This window comes from Gavia stellata, chromosome 6, assembly GCF_030936135.1.
Source record: "Gavia stellata isolate bGavSte3 chromosome 6, bGavSte3.hap2, whole genome shotgun sequence".
Lineage (NCBI taxonomy): Eukaryota > Metazoa > Chordata > Aves > Gaviiformes > Gaviidae > Gavia > Gavia stellata.
Window position 1 is genome coordinate 23,684,246 of NC_082599.1, and position 20,506 is coordinate 23,704,751.

Sequence of the window (20,506 nt, forward strand, 5' to 3'; positions counted from 1 at the left end):
GTAGATGAAACCTGAAGTGGTTTTAGTAAAGGGTTAAAAGGGTATTTTTGCTTTAACCTGTTTTGACATGTATGATATAGTTGATTCCCAGACTCTGCCTACCAACTTGCCCATTGTCAGCCTCATTGATGTGTATTTTTGCATTGCTATTAAAGGAGGAAGATCTAGTTGATTATGATGTTAGGGAATTCATAGCTTTGAATTCTCCATTGAGAAATTGCTTCCATTGGTCTACTACATTTGTACTCTACAGCATCAAAAGGTAGCTGAGCCTGAAAATGCTTGACTTTAGTTTGAATCAGCACCTTGAAATGGGTCTGGAGATGTTTCTGATGGTTCAACAGAGTCTCAATGCCTTGTTCTATAGATTTATGTGGACCCTTGAGACTTTCAGGCTAATAATGGAGAAAGATTGAGAGAAGATGTCTACTCTTTGCATTTGTGCTATATTATCCATTCAGCTCTGTTCTGATGTTCTGCTAGCCCTATTTTGTAGAAACTGGCTCTGTTTTATGTCCCTTTCATTTATGAAGTTGTTTGAATCCAGGTCAGGTAATCACTGCAAGTATTGCGGATATCATTGCAAATTATTCCTTCAAGGATATTCTGAGGAAACTGGCACGAGAGAAGCAAACAGGAGTGGCACCACCCTCATATGATGACAATTACATGGGTAAGCTAAGCTCTATGTCAGTTAGCAGTATGGCCTACAAGCGTGGGTCTTATATAAATGTGAAAACAAGCCCTAAATTACTAATGTCCCAGTTGTGAGAGGATTTAAACATGTTTTGCCTTAAGCACAACCACAAATCAATAGTTTGCTAGTTACTTCAATGGGATTATGAACATTCTTAAAATAACGCACAGCAACAGGGTTTGAAGGTTGGAATCTTAAATGGCTTGTTAGGGTTCTCATTATATGATCTTTAATTAAGCAGAAATACAAAATTTTCCCATTTATATCTTTCTTTATTCCAAGATGATGGATTGAGTTCAAAGTAATTAAAAACTATTTCAATTTTTAATAGATAAAAGAAAATTCAGTTCTACAGTGTTTTGTACAGTACTGCACCAATATCCATTTTATTCTCACTGATATTTAAAAGATACAATTCAAGTAAGCAATAACAAAAGTCAGTTTGAAGATACTATGTAATAAATAGAAAAAAGGCCCTTTATGTACCTTTTATTAGTACTGATCTCTAAGAATTTGCATGATATTCACATGTCTCTGCATGTAAGACAGGTTTTTCTTCACATAATTATAGAAAAGATGCAGTGGAATTTGAAGGCAAAGATGCATCCTTTCATCTCTGCCCATAGATTTGAAATTACGGTCCGTGATACAATCCAAAAGTCTTTACTCTGTCAACGGCAATTATCTCACAGGTTTACTAAAGCTCCAGGAGGTACTTCACTGCATCTTTGGAAATCTGTCTTCCATATAGAGCTAAAACAGGATACTCACGCTTTACAGTACAGTAATGAAGACCTAAATTGTGTCAAGGGCTGTTAGGGCAAACCACCATAGTACCTGCAGTTTTTTCAGATAAATTATTAAGTATTAATGATTTAGAAGCTAATTTTTGGAGAAAAGGGATATATTTATTATAAATTCAGACCTACAATTAATTGAGTCATAATAATGTGATAAACATTTTTCCTTTTTTCCACACAGTTTTAGTATACTAATGTTAGAAAATTTGCATTCTGATGATTAGATGAACAGACAAATCTGATTGTCCTTCCATATTTTTTGAAAGAAATGGTTTATCAAGTGTTTTGCTTGTAATTTATCTTTAAACAGGATACTCAGTGGCTGCTGGGGAATTTACTGGGGATTCTGAACAAGGTAAGAAGCTATATACTTGAATGGAAACCATATGGCTGTGCACCTATTAAATTCCTTGTTTTGGGTCTCTATGCAGGAACATACCTTTTATACATTTGAAACACTGGTGAGACTTAAGCTATCTGTATCCAACATTCTCAGAGGCAAATATTTCCTTAGAAGGTATAGCATAACAGAGTAGAATTTAAGTAATGGTAAAGCCTGAATCAATTGTTATGGTATCATGCCTATGCATCTGTTCAGCAGTTAGAGCTGTGACAGCATGGTAGGTGGAGCCATCCAGGCTCACTTAATTTAGCCAGTTTGGTGACCAGTAGTAACAAGTGGATCAACAGTGTAGTCCTGTACAGTCTTTCGGTCCATACTCAAGTTACTCACCTGCACAGAGGCTACTGGACCTCAGCATCTGGCTGGCCAGATGCAAAGTGGCTTGGAAATGTCTGTGTATGCTGAAAGTACACTTCTGACTGCCACATGAACTTCACAGCCCAGACTAGGAGATAACATTCAGCTGCTTCTGGACAAAGGTGTGTCTACACTGGCATGCTAGGTCTTGTTGGTGAAAGCAGCTCTTGGCTATATAGAAGTTTCCAGTTCATGTGCTTTAAGGATGGGGTACCTGGGGCAGTTCATTAGCGGACCCTTTTCATACATTGTATTTTCCTGCACGGGCGTAATGCAATAAGAACAAGTTCCCTGTGCTCTTGCTCCTACCCTGAGCCTTATATTTAACAGCAGGAGACAGAAGAATTTAATTCCTTTTATTAAAACCTAGGCTTAGAGGGAGAGAAAACATTCTACAGGAAGATGAGGTGTTCATTTAGTCCCCTGATTAGGAAAAGCTGAATGAACATGAATATAAATGTCTGAATATAGAATCATGCCTGAGACTTTGTAAAGGTTCTTGGATCAAGTAGGTTTGATACAGGACATATTTAGAATAATTTGCATTTAGACAGCAACTGTCATCTACAAAGAACCAGACATCTCACAGACTTAATAGCATTGCTTAAAAACATCATCACTGTTCACCTGAAATGTTTCATGATCTGTAAAATACCACCTTTGACTCTACATTCATGATTTGATAAAGTAGAGCAACATGCACTGAGGAACAGGTTTTGATCAAAATTATAGGATAAATATTTTTTTAAATGTGCAGAATGTCATTACATAACTTAGAATTCAGCTCAAACACTGAGGTTCAAGTTTTTCCCTCTGGCAAAAGGTGACACAGGACATTTATTAGTTTCACATGGCTAGGGAAAACTGCCCTGGAAGGTGGCAGCTCCAGTAACACAGTTCTGTAATACTCTAAGAACAAAGTCAGAGCAATCCATTCTGCAGGGCTAGGTTTAGCAGCAGTAGAACCTGGAACACCACTGAGGCTTTAACTAAATACCAACATGACTTAAACCTCACTTAGTTGATGTGCTGAACTCATAGCACAAAGTGCTGTGGCAAGAGAACTAAAAACAAGCTGAACGTCGTCTGATTTTTAAGTTGTAAAGTAAGTTTTGCAGGTATGTTAGAAATTGAACACTAGTTTTTCTGTGTCTTTGCAAGTTGAATCCAGTGTAGAAGAAAAGCTCCTGTCACAGCTGTCTGTTTGGTAGAGTATGTTAAAAATAATCAGTTACAAATAGAAATTTGTCCATGATTTAGCTATTTTCAGGTGTTCTGAAATTGTACAGAATTTCAGAACATACAGTTAGCTGAAAATATCTATGATCCCTGGTGTTTCATACCTTAAGAGCTATGTTCCTTGTGTAAGGCTGACAGTCTGTCAGAAAGTATTGCTTAAGGGGTAGCTTTCTTGAGGGAGTGAACAGCTCCATGGTCCAGACTCACAAAGCCAATAGAGACATAGTACATTTTTAGAAATGAACCCAGCTACCCAGAACTGCTGCTGCTTAATCCCTATGAAGTTAGAGTTTCCTTTCCTGTGCCACTATGGGTTAAAAAAAATAATAATAATTTTGAGCCGGATGCTATAACGTGGGAAAAAAAAGATGTGTCCCTGGTAAAGGAAGGCTGCAGCTACCTATATATATATATATATAGGGGTTTTTTTAAATGCATACTCATATTTTTATGATGGATGATTCTTGAATCAGTAAGTCACGTGAATGATTGGCACAAAGAATTGCAGTGTTGGCTGACCCGGGAATTGTCCTGTGTCCTGCTCAATCTTTCATTACTACTTCCATCTCCCCTTGACCAAACGCATTCAACCACAGGTGTTATATAAATCCAGAGCGGAACAGAGGAATGCTAGGCCAATACAAGCAGGTATCTGAGGTGCTCTGGTATCTGAAGTTCCTGCTGCTGTCTTCTGATCTGGATATCCTAATGTGGGAATGTTTAGACAGTAAGACTGCAGGCTGTGACTTTGCTCTTTTCTTCTTTTTTTTCCATTTTTTCCACTAATTGTTTAAGATTTCACCATTGAGCAGAATTACATCCTAGAAGGCAGCTAGGTCAATGTCTCATGTTCTTGTTCAATAGATTCCCCCAATGCCACTCACAAAAATTTCCTTGTAATGCTTTTAGATAGCCTGCACAGAACTTTGTTGGACACTTTCATGGCATCAAGCCAAATAACAGATGAGACAAACTGTTGCGCAGCCAGAAAGAAAAGGGGTATTTGTAAGGACAGTTGTGTTTAGCTTCTGTACTCTAGTGTGTGATGCCACAACTAATTCTGGTTCCATCAATCCACAGCTGTCAGGTAACAAGCTGAATTGTACTAAGAGCTTTATTATACTGTGCTATGCTAAGTAATGCTAGCCAGAAGGAGATCTCTGGATGAGTGTATTCAACAATTAAGATGTAATATTTCATGGAACTAGATGCACTGAATGAATGTTAAAATCTTATGAATTAATGTCTTGAAGTGATTTGCAGGTGTTTCTGATACAGATAACAAACCAAAATCCTAAGGGTTATATGTCAAGGAAGAATTTAAGTGGCATGGGATGCATGTTGCATGCACCACTCAGGTAGCATAACCAGTTCACTGTTGATCATTTATCTTTTCAGAGCTGGTTGCTGGAGTCCCGAGGGGAGCACAGAACTTTGGCTATGTATGTACTAGACCCACATTTTATCCTTTTTATAGTGAGAATGCAGTTAGACCATTTGGAAGATTAAAGTTTGCATTATATTTTCTGTCTCTTTGATCCTAAACTATCTAATCAGAGAAAACTGCCACTGACTTTCACCCTCAGGCTTACCTGGCTGGGTTGAAATGCCTTACTGGTTTGGGCTTTGAATATTAAGCACTTAGTCCTTTCTGAAGTTTATTTTCAATAGACAATTACAAGAACGCTTTGAGTATGACTAGTATCCCTATACCTGCTGAGTGTTATCAGACCTAAGTTTACCCACAGGTTAGGACATTTCATGTGCAATGCTGTGTCCACAGTGGAGAGAAGTCTAAGTTCAGGTTATTCATACCCAGCCTTTATTTTCAGTGCTCTAAGAGCACCTGTTGGGTACAGATAGCTCATAGGAAAAAGAAAAGTTTCAGAACTAACCTGATTGAGAAATAGAGATCCCAGCCACAGACACATTCTCTAGTTTTGTGGACCCAAAACTCCTTGTGTCTCTGGAACTTATTCATACCATTTTTCAGAGGAAACGTGTATGTGTGTGTGTATATATATTTGTATGTATGTATGATTTCTTTATGTTTTAAGTTCATGTTTTCATGCGTACTAATATAGTCACTGATTAGCTGATAGTCTGCGATCTGATGCTGTTCACAGTGTCCAGTAAGGAAGGAGAATAGTCTTTTCCCCATTTAATTCACGGGGCATCGGAGACTCATAAAATCTTAGTGATTTTTCAAGATCATACAAGAAAACTGCGGTGAAATGAAAGAATTGTTGTTTTTTCTTGGCCACTTGGACCATCCTTCAGTGTGTCAAATTGGTTTGCAGTGACATTACACTGTAGCATCTCCATGTGTACTTGAAACTTTCCATCTTTTTCTGTTACCAGGTCTCAATTCTTAATTCTTCAGACTTGACCTTTATCCAGAACTTCACTGGTGAACAGGTAATGTCAAGCAACTATTTGATGAAATATTGTATCTCTAGAGGATATAGTTTCATTAACATAGTTTCAAGAATATATAAAATATTTGTTAGAATTAATGAGCATAGAAACAAAGAGGATTATCAGTAAAAAAATTTTAAAAATTGATATCTGACATGAAAGCCTATCTGTTGTTTTTTATTTCCAGATGGCGTCTTATTTTGGGTACACTGTTGCAGTATCTGATGTTAACAATGATGGGTAGGTTACCAAATATATTCAGCTCCACTGAACATTCCTAGAAGCAATGCCTGATATTTATTAATAAACACAGGTTGTCAGGTGCTTCATACCTCAAAATGCTTCTCTTGGCTTTTCTGCTTTTCTAATTTTAATTGTTCACGTAGGCTTATCTTTGTGCAATCACAGTGGCACAAGTATTTGCAGGCCTAGTTTGGGTGAGTTTATCCTCCTGAATATTTATTCAAAGCAGTGTGGCAGAGCAGGAATGTCCAAAGTCTTAGGAAACAGATCCAGGTAGAAGAACAGTGAATAAGCAGCGCTACCTACTGCTGGGAAGAGATAGGTCAAAGTCAAAAGTTCCCATTCTGAAAGCAGGTAAGTCTTCTCACATGTAGACCATCCATAGCTTCACTTCTCAATTTTAAAAGCTTTCCAATATCATCAGCTCCTCATTCCAGCACCTGCTGGTTGGCCATCCATTTTCATCCTCCAGAGGACCAAGAAGTGTCTATGGCCCATAGCTGTTGTGACAGGCATTGTACTTGTCTGAGGGAGAATGCTGCTCAGCTCCCATGGTCGTGCCTAAGACACTAGGGTATTTCAGGCCCTGTTGAACAAAACGCTTGCTAACTTTCAACTCATGTAAAGTCTAATTAAATGTTTTACAAGATCAGGGCTTTAGTAAGTGAATATTGATACTAGCTTTCTAGCAAGGAGATAAAGATCCCTGAAGCTCAGAGCCTTGGAATTCTGCACAAAGGTGAGCCAGGATTGTATTTAGAGCTGTGGCATACTCTTGCCTATTGCAAAATGTCTCAGATGTGTCTACTTCATATTCTTTTTTTGTGATTATTTCTTGTTAGGTGCTTAAACATAGTACATTAAATGACTTTTCTGGGCTAAATCATTGCTTCCCGTCAGTGACTAGTGACCCTTTAAAGAGTGAGGGATACAAGAAAAGAGAAAAGTAACAAGGTGATAAAGTGTTACTGCAGTTGCAAAACAGAACAAAAAAACCCAAACAAACAAAAAAAAGAAGCTTCAACAGTTTCTGTCGTGGCTTCATAGTACTCAAATCTTTCCAAGTTTCTGAGGTCAAATTTTGTCATAGTACCATAGCTTTTGAAAATTCCTATTTTTATGATATACAAAGTCAGGATTAATTTAGTACTACCGTAATGCATTCCTAATGTGAAAGAGTGGAGAAACATTGATCTAAGTTACAACAGATACTCATTAGACTTTCGGGGAACTTGCTATTTAACTTCTCACTGAACCAAACTGTTTCCTGTGCAGGTTATTTCCTGTGAACCATAGGGTTACTTGGCAGGTCTCATATTTTCTGTGTACCTCTAAGACCACAGTTTATGTCAATAATGTAATCAAACTGCTGTTGAGGCCTGTGTGGTCTCCCAGTCTATATCTTAAAAGAAATCTAATGACTGTCTCTGAGATCCAAACATCCCACAGAAAACAAAATACAAAAAGCTCTACTTGATAAACATGTCTGATTAGATATGTAGTCTGTCTTTGCTGGTTTGCTCATACAGTCGATAGAAATATTTATCTGAAAGGGAGAGTAAAACAGAGAGAGAAAAAAAAATGCAAAAGGGAAGTGACCACTTCAAATTCACTTGGGCTTTTTCTGTAGCTAAAGATGAAGGAAGTAGTGATGGCCTTATCAGTACAAGAAACCTGATTAATTTATATGCTGAAAAGGTTAATAGGAATGATGCTTTGCTGTAATAAGACTGAAGACGGCTCAAAGATTAGGATCATCCTAGGAAAAAAGCTCTGTAGACCTTCTGCTCCAGCAGTTCTGCAGGTGTTCCAGGGTCACTCTTGCAGTTTTATCTGCAACAAGTCAGGATTGTAGGCAGAACAGGGAAATTGAGGATATTGTTTGAACTACCATTTAGTTGCCTACTGCTAATAATGAGAAATCCACAATGAAACTTAACAAATCAAGCTTTGCCATCAACTCACAGACTACATTCCTAGTAAAGAGGAAAAAAGAGAGTACTTTCAATTTAGACTGAAACAGTCCAATAAAAATAGTGGAATAAACTGTTTACTGTTCTTTAATTTGGCCTATATCAAAGAGTCCCAGTTATACTTTGACCTCTTGACATTTCCCAAACTCCTGCTTTTTATTACTCGGCAGGATACAGAGAAACTGCATACAGTCTCAGCAGGTGGTCAGCTTGTGCTTTTTAAAGATTTCTTTTATCAGAAGGGAAGCAATATTGGCTAGTTACCTTTCTGTGCTGGAACAAAAATAAATACATAATTTATGTTAACTGCAATATCTTAGTGTAGTAATGAAATAAATCTAATGAACCAGTTCAAAACACCACTGCAAACTGAACTGCACTTTACCGTTTAATATTACTGTCCAGGAGCTTTTGCTTTTGCCTTGCTCTTCTGGCCTTTTAAAAGGGATCACATCAACTTGAATTTGGCTCAGAACTCCAATTTTCACAGAATCACAGAATCATTAAGGTTGGAAAAGACCTGTAAGATCATCAAGTCCAACCATCAACCCAACACCACCATGCCCACTAAACTGTGTCCTGCAATGCCACGTCCACACATTCCTTGACCACCTCCAGTGATGGTGACTCCACCACTTCCCTGGGCAGCCTGTTCCAATGCTTCACTACTCTCTCAGTAAAGAAATTTTTCCTAATATCCAGCCTAAACGTCCCCTGGCACAACTGGAGGCCATTTTATTTTGTAAATATAAACTCTTACAATTTAAAAGCCAATTGAAATATCCTTCACCAACAAAAATGTGTAATTCTAATCACATAGATGCTTACAACCCAATAAGTGATCCCCCTTGACTGCTTGATGTCTAAATACTTAAACTGTAGGAGCTGGAAGGTAAAACTGACTATAAAGCATGTCAAGCAGCAATTGCTTGCTTAGTACCCACTTGGAGAGAAACCAGGAATAAGTAAATGAGGATAAGAGAGAGCAGGGTAGCTGAAGAATCCTTCCACTCTGACTATAGTAGACTGCTGTGACAGTGCAAAAAAAGAACCCAAACCCAAAAACCCTAGAATTGCCTGAGGGAGAAATCCTTCTTACAGAGGACTTGCAGAAACGGCCTGCCTTGACCTACAGAGCTCAGCAGTGACAGAGAAGGGGGAAAATCAAGAGGGTGAGGAATGGAAGGCTTTGGTGTAGGTGGGACATGCCAAGAGTTGGAGGGAAGGCAAACTAAGTGCAGTGGGTGTTCCAGGTAGCTCTGCTGCCCGTAACCAGTTTAGAGATGGGTCAGTGCAGTTTAGATGACTGCCTTCCTCCCACCTTTCCCTCCGCACATCAGAAGATGAGCCACCTTAGCTACTAGATTCTGGTCCCTGTTTGCTGGACTATTCATGCATTTTATACAATCATTGTCATTTATTTTAACAAAGTAGAAATTTTTATAGAAAAATAACCCAGCACTGTGGACTTCCTGCTGAGATGCTGTGATGCCTGCACAACAGACTCCAGCTGAGAGAATTTTAGGCCATTGCAGATGACAGATAGTCTGCCTCTCTCTTTTCACCATTTTAGGCACTGTGGCTATTGTTCTATGGACCAAAGTTTTAAAGGTGTCTAGGTATCTACTTAAATTACATCAGTGTACTGGGCGCTTCCTGGCTCTGAATCTTTTGGTTCCTTACCACCTCTAAAAAAACCACTTCCTTTAGTCTTACAATCCTTCATTTGTAAAATATTCATTGGAGCCAAGCTCATCTTTTACTTCATTGTTTATACACCACATAACACCATGGGTTCCCAGTCTTACTGTGAATATCTGGACTGCGATGTAATAAAATAATAATTTATGATAGTGCTACTGTGTAATGCTTTTATTACATGACATACGTAAAATAACTTGTAAAAAAAAGAGCATTCATGATCTGTTTTTGTTATTGCTATTGTTTCATGGCAATCGTTTCAGCTGACATTCTGTCCCAACCACGAACATCTTCCATTAGTAGAGGAGGACTTTTGATGTTTAGTGTCAAAGGAAAATCCCACCTTTGATGTCAAGTCAACATCTGCTTCCTTCCTTTTTTAGTTATTCATGCCATGGAGTAAAATCTGATGTATAAAGAATACAACAAGTGTACTAAAGTGACCTGACATTTTGAATTACAGTTTCCTTTATGGAAACATACTATATCACTTAATAGAAAAATAACATTTCTATAAGTACTTTGTCACAACTTATAGAATATTGAAGTTCTACGATGTGATTAAAAGACTTCTAGATGAGATTTTCTGTACTAAATTCTATGGTATGTATCTTAGAACCATAGTATATATCTATAGTAAAGTACTAGCTGAGCTACTCCCCAATCATATGGTGTTTTTTCTGTCAGGATTGGGAAAAACAATGTAGTGCAATTTTACTAATTGGTTTACTAATGAATAAAGCCTTTGTGAAAACAACACTATTGGGAATATGATGAATTGAGAGTAGAAAGTTTTCTACAAGTTTTAACAAGTTTGAACAAAGTTTCATGTTAGAGCAAAAGAATATGTTTTCCAAATTAAAAATTCTGGGATCAAGTAGTACTAGTTATTTGCAGTAACAGAGTTCCTTAATACGTATGACTGATGTCCACTGAATAAAATGGGAATTATCCTATTTGTTTATACGGGCTTGAGCAACCTTCATAAATTAATCTGATACTATAATTTCATATCTCAGAATAATCTATTAAGAATATTTCTGCTTGTTACATGTCTATCAATCTTGCTTGATTTTTTTCTTTACTGTCCAGTAAAGGGTCTTTTTTCCCAGCTAAATAAATGTTGGTAAGATGTTTTGAAACACCCTCATTTAGAACAACATGCAAAATATCTTTGATTAATCTGTCTTCTTTTACTGATTCTTCTTGGATTCACAAAATGAACAGAAGGACTTCTCCCTCTAAGCTTCATATTTTTGTGATTTTATTATGTACTTTCTCTTTAATACTTAGTACAGCAAATTATGTGAGCATTGCAACTACTTATGTACCTAATATTCAACAGAAGTGTTTTCAGAAATAAAGCTTTGTCTTTGTCTCCCAGCTTCTATTTGAATTAGTGATGAGGCATTCTCTTGATGCTCTGCCCATGTTTCATGCATATTAGTTCAAAAATCTGCTGGAAAGTGACAATTTTTGTTCTGTTGTTCACTTACTGATGTATAATTTTTAAAAGCTAGATTCTATAGTAAAATTTGTCTCTCACTAGCACTGTTAGCAGGATAGTTCTACAGAATTTGTTCTAGTAACAGGAATCCCCTCTAAGTTAAATTCCTGACTTGTGGATCATTTACTGCAAAGTACAGCTTTTCAGTGTCTATTGTGGGCATAAAGTGAAGTGCCAGAAATTCCATTTAAACCTAGGAAGAAATGTTTTTGCTGTGAGGGTGATCAAGCACTGGAAACAGTTGCCCAGAGAGGTTGTGGTCTTTCCATCCATGGAGATATTCAAAACTGGACTGGGCATGGCCCTGGGCAGCCTTCCCTAGCTGACCATGCTTTGTCCAAGTGTTTGGACTAGAAGAACTCCAGGAGTGCCTTCTTACCTCAGTTAGTCTATGACTCTATAATAATTATCAGCTTCCTGTTTAACAAATGCATGAACTGTGTTGATTACACTCAATCTCTCAATGACACTGTTTTTTGTCTGACTGTTCCAGTTTAGATGATATCTTAGTTGGCGCCCCTCTTTTTATGGAACGAGAATTTGAAAGCAAGCCTAAAGAAGTTGGGCAAGTTTATCTATACCTGCAAGAAAGTGCTTTCCTCTTCCGAGATGCGCAAATTCTGACAGGCACTGAAGTGTTCGGTAGATTTGGCAGTGCAATCACGCACCTTGGAGATCTCAATCAAGATGGATATAATGGTAATTTATATGTAATGTAGTAATACATACCTCTGTATAACATTGTAACTAAAAGTGGCTAAGCAGTGAATATGGAGTGTTTGTGCAGTGCCTGAAAAAGGCTTTTTAACATGTAACTGCCTTTGAAAGTGATGAGAATTTACACTAATCCTAATGAAACTGATATTGAGGGCCAAAACCATGAAAAGCTTACCTATGGGAGGACAGTCATATTGACTATGGTGCTATTTTTTACTAAATATTAGCATGTTCATTTGAATAAAAATATTATCTGTTGGTTTATGACTATAATTACATTTAAATACTTAGTTAAGATGTTGCATTTGTTTAAAAGCAGAGTTCTCCTTCTCTCCTCAAATACTTGGATGAGTTTGAGAATTGAATGAGGCTTAGTAAATGGAGCATTTTGCCCACAATGAAAGAATTGGACAAGTACACGTGTACTATCTTGGAATCAGGCTTCCATTGGTACTTAGGCACTGAAAGAAACAGGTGCATAATGGGACCTTTTTCAAATGCCTATAGCGCGCACACACCAAAACATTTATGTAAGTTAACTGGGAGCCTAAATTCAAGAAAACAGTCCAAGTAAATTAACTTGCTTAATTATCTGAGATAGCCTGGATGCCTTGAGCACACAGAGTTGGTCAGTAACACCCTGGTTTTCCCTGCATGCATTTCCTTGCTTCTTATTTCCAGGATGTTAGGGATCTGCAAAGCAGGCATCTCTGCATCTAAAACCCCAAGGGCTTTTTCCTGGAGAAGGTCTTTTGCACAGTAGCCTTAAAGATAGTTGGCCCACTAAGGAAAAATTAATGGACTTAGCTCCTCCTCAACATGAGAGCTGTTTTTCATGGTGCTCTAGCCACTAGACTCTAAGGCAATGTCACCAGTGTGTGGCTCCTGTGCAAGGGTTAAGTCATGTCAGGAGCCATAGAATTGTATTGGGGTTTAGGGTGCACAAAATCTGAATACCATCCTGGGGTTAGAAGCCACTGGATTGTGACTGCTGAGAATACCCTCACTGGGTTGACCTGGAATCCCACCATGGAGTTCAGCCCAGCTGGATCCCATGGTGGAGACTTCCTGTTTTCTACCTGTGAGCAATAGCAGATGCCCTCAACTTCTCTGGCCAGGGAAGGTTTGTATCCTTGCTCTCCAGCATCCTGGTAAGGCAGGAAGGAGACATTCCTGCTTTTCTCTCTCACTGTATAGAGAAGGCTAAGATGGATCTGGAGCCAAAGTCTTCTGTTTCATAACTGAAGATGCCAGTCACAGAGTTTTGGTGCACTCCTGCCTTTAGAGTGAAGGTAGAAATTCCAGGTGCTGAAGTCAAGTTTAATAAAGGAGTCCAGCACCAGCTCCTAGATCAGAACCTAAAAATGAGAGCTGTAGAAACATATCCTCCTCTAGTGCTTCCTGTTCGCTAGCTTAGCTGATGCGGATGTTGAATCTCAATCTAGACACATGATTCTCTCCACATCCCATGGGTGGGAACTACGAAAAGCATTGTGAGTTCCACTTCTTGGGTATTGCACCTCATTTTTTAAGGATTGCAGTGCTTAATTGCATAATGCCCAAAGCCTTCTGTTAAATTCCTGACTCGGTACTATTCCCATTTCTCAATAAGATGTTGGCTTCATATAGATGAAAACATTATATTCCATTGTTGTCTTTCGCATACTAAAGCACTGGATGTTTAAGGAGGGGTGGGGTTTTTTTGTCTATGTTGAATATTTTGTCTGGAAAAAGAAAATTAATTTTATCTAACAGCTGTTCCTTATTGATTAGGTGATAGAAGAAATAAAGCAAAATTTGTGTCTGTTTAAAAATATGGAAGTAGAAGCAGGCATTCATTAGATCTTGGTTTATTAAAGCTTATTAAATGCCCTGGAAATATGGTAGAGGAATCCAGTGTGGACTGGCTATTTAGTATAATGCAATAACACCTTCACAAGATTATTTTGTAAGCTTTTGTCATAAAAGTTTGACACAGAAAAGAAACTACAAACTTTTTTGTGTATTTGCCTTAAAGCTAGAATCCATACAGAAATACAGAATGTTGAAGTTCTGGCATGTATGTAGCAGAAGCCATTTATGTCTGTTTTACTGCAGGGACTTAATTTTTGCTTTATTTTAATTGTGCCCATTCTTTTTATTCTTTTATTGCACTGCAGACATTGCTATTGGTGCACCATTTGCAGGAGAAGACAGAAGAGGGAAAGTGCTCATTTACAATGGATACAGTAATGGATTAAATACTAACCCTTCCCAGGTTCTCAATGGAGCGTGGGCCTCACAGTCCATGCCTTCAGGATTTGGCTTCACTCTAAGAGGAGACTCAGATGTAGACAAGAATGATTACCCAGGTAAGATTTTTCTGTTAGAAAGGGAATTTCATACTTTCATTCTCTGGAAAATGTATCATGCCTAAACTGCTCCTTTTGGAAGGCAGAGGTCAGAGTAAAGAATAGACATTTTTGGATAGTTCTAGCTTGCTTTCCTGAGAGTTAAAATCAGACAAAACAAATATTCCCTTTCCTTTCAAAAGACATGTTCAGAAAGACAAGAAAGGGCTTAAATAGTTACATTAACATAAAACATGTGAAGTTTACAATAAAAAGCTTAACCCTTTCCCCCCACTTCCAAAAACTGAATGCTCTCAGATTATTGAACTTGTAAGGTCTCCTTCACCCCGGCATTCTTTCTTAATTAAAAACATGTTGTGTTGTAGAAGAAGGGATTGACTTGGTTGTGTTGCTGAGTTGGTTTTTGCTGTCTGAAGAGACACTGAGGGATGGATAGGTTCTTAATGGTTTCGATTGCATTACAAAAAAGCAGAGAGAATGCAAAGACATTGCTTAAAGGCATGTATTTTGTTTGGGCCTTTTCACCCCTTTTATGTTTTCATTCTGCTATATGGACTCTTCCTTTTTAGGTTGTCTTTGTTTCTTCCTTATTAGTTTACCTGACATGCATTCAGATTTATCATGTTTGTAGCATTAGTTGAGTTTCACTTGGGAGGTATTTATTTTTTTAAGAGGCATGTTCGTAGCATCATAAGTAGTCTGAATGTTGGAGCTATTTTAAATGTGCTTGTATTTACTCTCTCTCTCCTCTAGAAGCAAATCTGTTCTGTTTCTTTTCATCACAATTCAGAAGCCTTAGCAAGGGTGTGCGGTAAAACAACATATTTTGTTATTGTGAAAGTTTCATCCACGGTAAAGTGCTAATAGTCTTTCCTTCCCTAACTTACTATGAAATCACTTTAGTTAGCCTGGGTTATTTCAAGGCTAGTGTTCTTAAAAGTTGTATTGTTTCAAAAGTGAAAATTGTGATTTCCAAAGGGACAAAAATGGGATCTCTTTTATCTTTTTGTGATGGATTGTAAAACCCTTGAAAGAGGTGTCTTTTTTCAAAAGTGGAAGAGAGTTTCTGGTAGGGGGTGTTTACAACAGAAATTAAGGTTTTACAAACAGAAGAGCTGACTGCAGAGTAATAAAGTGAGGCTATCACAAGACTGAAGTGAGAGGATCTTTAGCATTTGAGAAAAGAAAGGGCTTTTAAACACTGTTCTGAATTTTTGTTAGCATATTGTTGATGTTGCTATTAATATTCTTTCATTGTCCATGACTAATGAGGTTCTTTTGGACAATGGAGCTCTTTATTAAAGTTTCAGCATTTAAACATTTCCTAAAGCACCCACAAGGCCCCCCAGCAAAACCAAAGAAAACAGGATATTGCATTCCTGACATTTCTAAGATTGAAAAGATAGAGAGAGGGAAGGGAGAGATTCTTTCAGGTCTTCTTTGAGTCACATGGGGAAGAAAGAAGGGTAGAGTCCAACTACTGTATTAGCATACTTTATGTGGAGCATCTTTTAAGCTATTTTCTGAAAAGTTTGGGTGATGGGTCTTGACCTTTCTAAGTGTGTACTGAGGAACTGCTATAGTCAATTCAGTTGTGAGATTTCTCAGAGCGATTCTACTTGTCGTTGTTGGCTCCACTATGCATCCTACTTGCAGAATTTCACATGGTGATATCAGCTCACTATGTGTTAGATGGTTTGGGTTTATTACGTGAATTACTTACTTTAGCAAAAAAAACCCCTGCATTTACTGTAACTAGCTTTTCCCTCCATCCCCCAGTTGAATATCTGGATGAGCAGTCCAGATTATTGGTGAGAGTCTGTCAGAAAAAGACAGGAAAAAAACCCTTTACTGTCAGTCAACCACTTCTTCCTTAATTCACAAAGACTTGAAGCACCAAAACAGAGCTGTAAAAATAGCACTACCATGGCACCGTATTAGCACAAAAATAGATGCCTTCCTATGGGAAAAAGGAAAAAAAAGAAAGGAAATAATATGGGGAAATGCAAGTCGAGGACAAACACACTAGGCAATGAAGTAAGTAATCCTTCTTGTGTCAAAGAGCTTTTCTTCTTCACGTCCTGACGGAAATGCTGAAGGGCAGCCCTTGTACAAGGAAGAAACAAGGGACTGAACTTGGAAGGAATAGGAAGGAAGTTTTATTTTGATGTCAGCTGAGAGGCAGAGTATTTGCTGACTATAGAAGGTCTAAGAAACTAGCCTTTAATTCAGTGCTTCCCAAACTATTGGTCGTTGTGAAAGGGTTGTGAAAGATTAGAAAAAATTCTCAAAAATTTTCATGTAAGCTTTTTGATGTCTATATTATAAAATCAACCATTTTATAAAAAGAAAAAGTAATAAACCCAAATTATGCTGACTCATCACTCTTAGAATTTCAGTTCCCATAGATGGGGAAGTGAGAGCCAGCTGTAATGTCTGGCTGCAGGTATAACCATGTATGGCCACAGTCTAAGGTGAGATTCTCCAAGCAATTAGCCCTTCCATGGCTAGAGTTCAAGTGTTGTTTGAGGACAAATGAGCTCAAAAAGGGATCACGCTTGCAAGAAGTTCAGGACTGACACCAGTTTGTGAGGACTTATATAACTATAGCTGTGCTTATACGGTTTACTCAAGTCCTTGTGCCTGACATTGTTCATGAAGCAGGCATATCCCTGCTAAGAAATGGGAGGCTGAGAGATGGGAATTACTCTGCCATTTTGTTTTTAACGCAGCGTGTAGCATTTTCAGAGCTTTTAGAGTTAGCTAGAGTTTTAGTGACCACCTTCTTTAAATCAGACTATGTATTAATGTTCTTGGAGCACGTCACAGATCTGGAGACCAGCAGATACCACCTGCTCATGTGGCTTCTTATCACAGACCACTGAGCTTCATCCTGGGCTCACTGTATTGAGCCCAGGAACCAGTGCTCTCAGAGACTGAGTTACAAGTTGGGGAATACAGTTCCTAAAAAGTGAGGGTGAATCACAGTCAAATTTTTCTCCTATTGGACAAAGGTTAAATCCTCTCTTGGTTGGGAGTTCAATTCAGGCTGAGATCTACCTGTTAGCCTTCTGGGAAAGAGCAGCCATTTGGTACAGGAAGTGATAGATTTCTCTCTTCATCGAACTGCCAGTATAAGCTCAGGAACAGAGAAGGAAATAGGGAGCAGACAAAGGCTGCCTAATACCCAGTGCTGTTCAAATCACCCAGCTTTCCTGTGGTGATGGAGGAGTGGTTTTTCCTTCCTCCTCTTTCTGCAACTCCTGGCCAGCAGAGGAAGAGATACCACCACCTGCTTCCTGGTCTTATCTAGGAAAGGCAGAGGAAGACCCTCTTGTCCCCCAGGACCCCAGTTGCATAAATAGATATGGGAGAAAACTGATCACGGACAGATTTAATGGTGGAGTAGCAGAGCAGGCAGGGAAGAACTTAATACAGCTGTACTGATATAGATGAAAGATCTGTCTAGCACCATAGCATGTCTCCAGCGGTGGCCAACAACAGATATCCAGGAAATTGTACAGTTGTGATATTTCACAGAATATTCACTCAGCTGTAACTAACTGGAGGAGCAAGGTGTCCCTGAGTCAGAGGGGGCATCTTCAAATTTAGTAGCCCTTGACAGACTTTTCTTCCATGAATTTGACCAATCAGTTGTAGAACTTGTGTGAACTTTTGGCACCCACAGCAACCTGTGTCAGGGGCCCCCTCAGCCTAATTGCATGTTTTGTGAAGAAATAATTCTTTTCACTGCATCCCATTCAAGTCTTGAATATTCCACTGGACAGTTTCTTTGGATGTGCCCTAGTTCTTACACTGAAGAGACAGTAAACAATTCTTTAGTCCACTCTTATTTTACAGACCTCTGCCATATTCCCTCGGTCCTCCATATGTTTTAGCAATCCTGTGGAAGGAACCCTAATTTACTTAATTGTTCCTTGTGCAGAAGGAAATGGTCCTGCTGTACCAGATGATGGTTCAGTCTTGTCATCACTGCTGTACCAGATGATGGTTCAGTCTTGTCATCACTGCTGCCTCTTCTTCATACATTTTTATGTAAAGAGCAGTGTGTAAATTTTGACTTATGTCTGGCTAAGTTGCTTCTAGTAAAGATTTTACCATTGACCTGGGTTTCAAACTTATCTGACATAAAAAAAGCTGTATCTTCCCTACTGAGAAGAAAATCAGAATTAGTACTTGACAAAACAATAATCCCAGATCTTTTTCATTTGTACCAGTGATTATGTTTGTGCAAGAAAATAAAGGGAGCCAGGAACTGTGGTCTGGCCTTCAGGCTACGTGGCATAGCACAGCTCACCATCATCAGATGAAACCCTCCTACCCACTGAAACAGGATGGCCATATCCAAACTGCCTTTTGGGAAAGGTCCTTGGCCCAGGCTGTTCCCCAGACCATTCCTGGCCGCTATCTGGGAGAGTACTAACTTGCACACACTAAAATCAGACCAGAGTCTGTGCTAACAATATAAAAATCTGGACAGTACCAACACAGTGCTCAAGCTCATGCCCTGGCTTTACTTTAATTTTACTTGTGTAGCCACTCACTGCACAAAGCACAGGATACAGACAGCTGAATGGCTACCTAGTCAACACTGTACCAAAAAATGAAACTTTCTCTAGGAGGGTCAGAATGCAGACAGGGCTGCTTGTCCTTCTCCTTAACAGTCCTGTCAGTGTAACGACTAACTGTCTTCAGCTGCTCTGGGATAGATGTTATCACTGTAACAGTAACAGACCTTTAGATTTTTCTAACCTTTCAGCAGGGAAGATTTAGGGTTTTTTATTAAGCACAACCCTTGGTTTACATCTCCACAGCTTTCCAGGGAAGGACATCTGTAAATTGTATCATACTTGCAGACACTCCAGACGTTATGTGCCCAGAACTTTTCCTTTATCAACACAGACAGGGGTGGTAATATAGTAGTCTCTGCTTTGCAGGCTCGGAGGTAGTGGGAAACTTTCAACCCTCACAGAATCACAGAATCACAGAATCACAGAATCACAGAATCAGTACGGTTGGAAAAGACCTGTAAGATCATCGAGTCCAACCTGGAAAAAAAAAAAAAAAAAACAAAAAAGCAAAAAAACCAAACACAACACCAAAAAACCCACAAAAAAAAAAAAAAACAAAAAAAAAAAAAACACAAACCCCACGCCACACAACAACAATAACAAGCCACAACCCACCCAACACCACACAGCACCATGTCCATCAAGCTACATCCCACAATGCCACATCCACACGCTCCTTGAATACCTCCAGGGAGGGTGACTCTACCACCTCCCTGGGCAGCCTATTCCAATGTTTCACCACTCTCTCGGTAAAGAACTTTTTCCTAATGTCTAGCCTGAACCTCCCCTGTCGCAACTTGAGGCCATTTCCTCTAGTCCTGTCACTCGTCACTTGGGAGAAGAGACCAACACCCACCTCTCTGCAACCCCCTTTCAGGTAGTTGTAGAGAGCGATAAGGTCTCCCCTCAGCCTCCTCTTCTCCAGGCTAAACAACCCCAGTTCCCTCAGCCGCTCCTCATAAGACTTGTGTTCCAGACCCCTCACCAGCTTCGTCGCCCTTCTCTGGACACGCTCCAGCACCTCAATGGCCTTCTTGTAGTGAGGGGCCCAAAACTGAACACAGTATTCGAGGTGTGGCCTCACCAGAGCCGAGTACAGAGGCATGATCACCTCCCTGCTCCTGCTGGCCACACCATTTCTGATACAAGCCAGGATGCCGTTGGCCTTCTTGGCCACCTGGGCACACTGCTGGCTCATATTCAGCCGGGTGTCGATCAACACCCCCAGGTCCTTTTCTGCAGGGGAACTTTCCAGCCACTCATCCCCAAGCCTGTAGCGTTGCCTGGGGTTGTTGTGGCCCAAGTGCAGAACCCGGCACTTGGCCTTATTGAACTTCATCCGGTTGGTCTCAGCCCATCGATCCAGCCTGTCCAGATCCCTCTGCAGAGCCTTCCTACCCTCAAGCAGATCAACACTCCCTCCCAACTTGGTGTCGTCTGCAAACTTGCTGAGGGAGCACTCTATCCCCTCATCCAGATCATCAATGAAGACATTAAACAAGACCGGT

At 39.2% G+C, this 20,506-nt stretch overlaps 1 protein-coding gene across 1 annotated transcript in view; it reads left to right on the forward strand.

Annotated features, from left to right (window-relative positions):
- The window catches only part of ITGA8 (integrin subunit alpha 8), a 116,019-nt gene that overhangs the window by 18,807 nt on the left and 76,706 nt on the right, over positions 1-20,506 (forward strand). The window contains exons 7-13 of the mRNA XM_059818393.1: positions 548-673; positions 1,808-1,852; positions 4,895-4,938; positions 5,858-5,914; positions 6,102-6,154; positions 11,832-12,037; positions 14,215-14,406. Of these exons, the coding sequence (XP_059674376.1) occupies positions 548-673; positions 1,808-1,852; positions 4,895-4,938; positions 5,858-5,914; positions 6,102-6,154; positions 11,832-12,037; positions 14,215-14,406 (723 nt within the window). The remainder of the gene's footprint in view (positions 1-547; positions 674-1,807; positions 1,853-4,894; positions 4,939-5,857; positions 5,915-6,101; positions 6,155-11,831; positions 12,038-14,214; positions 14,407-20,506) is intronic.